A 3,096-nucleotide genomic window follows, 5' to 3' on the forward strand; every position below is an offset into this window, starting at 1 on the left:
CATGTCTCAACTAGATGGTGCCCCGCTTGGTACCCAAAGAGCCTCACAGGTAGTAACAAAGGTAGTTTCTTTAAATACGTAGGCTCCATAAATTAACGATCATAAAGATTATAAGTAATCGTGCATATCATATACTTGCAGGGTACGAGCTGTACGCACCGGCAACACTACCACACCGATGTTGGCTACACTCCCAATGTGTTGCCAACAAATTCGAAGAGATAGAGGCGTCCGATGGATCCTTACACTCTTGGGTCTTAGTTTGTTAGGTCGAACGAATATTGTCGTCCAAAACTTGCAGGCTTAGTTGGTTATGTTATGTCGAACTTATGTCGAACTAATGAAAATATTATGTGGCAGCTTGACAACTTACGCATAGACTTTATTTATTTGCTTCATATTCGTTTCAATGCGTCGCGGCAGCACTGCCGGCGAGATTAACTAGCAACTAGTTCGGGAACCGATAGTCCCGGCGTATTTCGCCGTCAGTGGCCGGCGTCTTGACCCTGATCCTCCTGAGCTTGGTCATCGCCGCCACGAAATCGCCGAAGAAGGCACCCTGGTTGGACGTGCATTAGTCGACCGTGCTGCTCGACCTCATCTCGGACTAGAGCACATGCTCCGAGCCCACTAGCGAGGGGTCGAGGAAGGTGAAGGCGTTGGAGTCGGAGCTGTAGGTGCTATTCAACTGCGACGCGAAGCCGGGGTCCATGGTCGCGTCGCTGCCGATCCTCACCGACAGCAGTCGATCTTCTGTCTACGTCTAGGTCCTACCGCGCCATGGGACTTGGTGCGGCAGAGCCGCGCCGTGGTCTATGACGCGGTAGATCCTGCCACGTCACCGGTCAACAGCTCCGGTCGTCGTCATGTCATCCTCCCGCCGTGCCACTATGGCACGGCCATGGTAATAGGCGCGGCCAAAAGTGTTAGTTTTGAAGAAAAAAAACATTGTTAGATTTAAAATTAATTTATAAAAAATGTTAAAAAAAAATCTCATAGGACCGCTTCAAAATATCAGTGCGCAGATTGAAATTACCCGATTCGAAAATGTCTGCCTTGCTGATGTTATTGCAGCACTAGGTGCCATTTCACCTATCTAGCTAATTTCATTCTTTTTTTTCTTTTAGCGAAAGTGCCTGGGCACATATTTGATTAAGAAGAATAGAGTTTGTTACAGGAGGTGGAGGCCAGGGTTATCGAGGGCCGACCCAAAGCGAGCACCAAGACACGCGAGGTTGTAATTACAGCTGATTTCGTTCTTGAAACTAGAGTAGTAGGAGACCATGGGATGAGAGGAGGTACTCCAGCAAAAGGTGCAATCGCCGCGAGGCAGCAAGTCCATCATCCATGGATCAGCATCAGTAGATGGCGGCGATGTCCGCCCTGATCATCTCCAGGACCTCGGGCGGCGCGGCGGCGGTGGTGACCGTGAGCACTGCGGCGCCGGCGCCGTGGCCGTGGCGCCCCACCGTGGCCACCAGGACCTCCACCCCGCGGCGGTGGAACGCCTCCAGCGCCCGCGCCAGCGCGCCGGGGCTCCGCGCCGGCAGCCGCGCGCAGAAGCACACCGCGCCGACGGCCACGGACACCTCGGGCTGCCGCCCGGCAGCAGCGCCGGGGCCGCGCACCGCGCGGTACGTCTCCAGCACGGCCACCGTGTCCTCCAGCATCTTCACCCGCGCTGCCGCCGCCTCCACGATCTCCTCCTTGCTCGCCGGCTGCGCGCGCGCGCCGTCGACGATTGCCAGGAAACGACGTCGGTCAAACAAAACGCCCAGACGGTGATAAAAAGAAAAGAGCTCATCTTGCGGCACGACGCGCCGGCGCCGGCGTAGCCAAGAAGCAGGGCCGTCGAGGGCAGGGCAGGGACTCACCCGGTCGGTGGGGAGGTTGGGGAGCATCGCGCCCAGCTCAGCGTAGAGCGAGGACACGGTGCGCCGGTTCGGCCGCGCCCTCGGCCGCCGCTCACCCGCCGACGCCGACGGCCCCGCGGTGGCTAGGGACAGGTCGAGTGGAAGCCATCCTCCACCTTCTCCAGCCATGGCGGAACGGCGGGTGGGGTGTGTACGTGCGTCTCCTCTCCCTCCTCCCTCCCTCTGGCGCGCGCTGTGGCCTGCGGGGGTTTTGCTTCTGCACGAGAGGGAGCGCGTCTGTTCTTGTCGTGACGAGGAAGGAGAAGAGTCGAAGAGAAGAAAAAGAAAAGAAGCGGGTCGGGTCGCGGTGGACTGGCAGCCTGTTCGGGTCGGCGGATTCACATAGTAGCTGCTTTGTGAGGAAGTACCGCTGATTTATTTATGTGAGAGAAAAATACTGTTTCGACTAAAATTTTATGTAGCATGTTCGGTTGGCTGGTTCGTATCGTTGCTGGTTCGTGAAGAAGTACTGCTAGCTGATTTATGTGAGAGAAAAATACTGTTCCGGCTAAAAATTTACGATCGTTTATGATAAGTCATAGCCAAACCAACGGGCTGACGATCATTTATGATAATCCATAGCGAAACGAATAATCTGTGGGTGACGTGACATGGCGGCCATGGTGGTGTCAGGTGTACAGTGGCCACGTCACCAAAGTGCTGCGGGCAGCGGCTTTGGGGTGGTGGTGGTTAGCCAGGAATGGAAGCTGCAGCTGGGCTGTTGGAGGCAGCTGCAGAGGGGGGAGACCGGACGGAGCCGCCTGCTTTGGGAAACTGGTCAAGCGCGCCGCTCCGGTAGGTCTTCACAACGGGACAAAACCATTTATGACAAAGGCTGCTTCCTCCAGCAGTCGTGCTGAAATGAAATGAAATGCCTTTTTCCCCTTGTCTTATTGTTAGAGAGGCCACGTTTAGTTCATCGAAGTTGGCGCCGTCTTATTCACTGTAGATCACTGTAGCGCACATTAGGTTTAAAACGTTCGTCTCGTAAAGTACAACTAAACTGTGCAATTAGTTTTTGATTTCGTCAACATTTAGTACTCCATGCATGTACCGCAAGTTTAATGTGACGGGAATCTTCTTTTTGCATAGTGCCAAAGTTTGGATTTTGCATAGTACTCCACGATATGAATTTTTTAAGCCCAGTTAATATGTCATTAGCATATATTTACTGTAGCAAACA

At 54.0% G+C, this 3,096-nt stretch overlaps 1 protein-coding gene across 1 annotated transcript; it reads right to left on the reverse strand.

Moving 5' to 3' along the window:
- Nucleotides 1–1,232: 1,232 nt before the first annotated feature.
- LOC136506627 (uncharacterized) lies at nt 1,233–2,140 on the reverse strand. Its single transcript, XM_066501528.1, has 2 exons — nt 1,875–2,140; nt 1,233–1,718 (listed from the first exon to the last, which is right to left on the reverse strand). The coding sequence occupies exons 1-2, from the start codon at nt 2,040–2,042 to the stop codon at nt 1,359–1,361; spliced, it is 528 nt and encodes a 175-aa protein (XP_066357625.1). The 5' UTR covers nt 2,043–2,140; the 3' UTR covers nt 1,233–1,358.
- Between the last annotated feature and the right edge of the window lie 956 nt (nt 2,141–3,096).

Source organism: Miscanthus floridulus, chromosome 15 (genome assembly GCF_019320115.1).
Source record: "Miscanthus floridulus cultivar M001 chromosome 15, ASM1932011v1, whole genome shotgun sequence".
NCBI classification, from domain to species: domain Eukaryota; kingdom Viridiplantae; phylum Streptophyta; class Magnoliopsida; order Poales; family Poaceae; genus Miscanthus; species Miscanthus floridulus.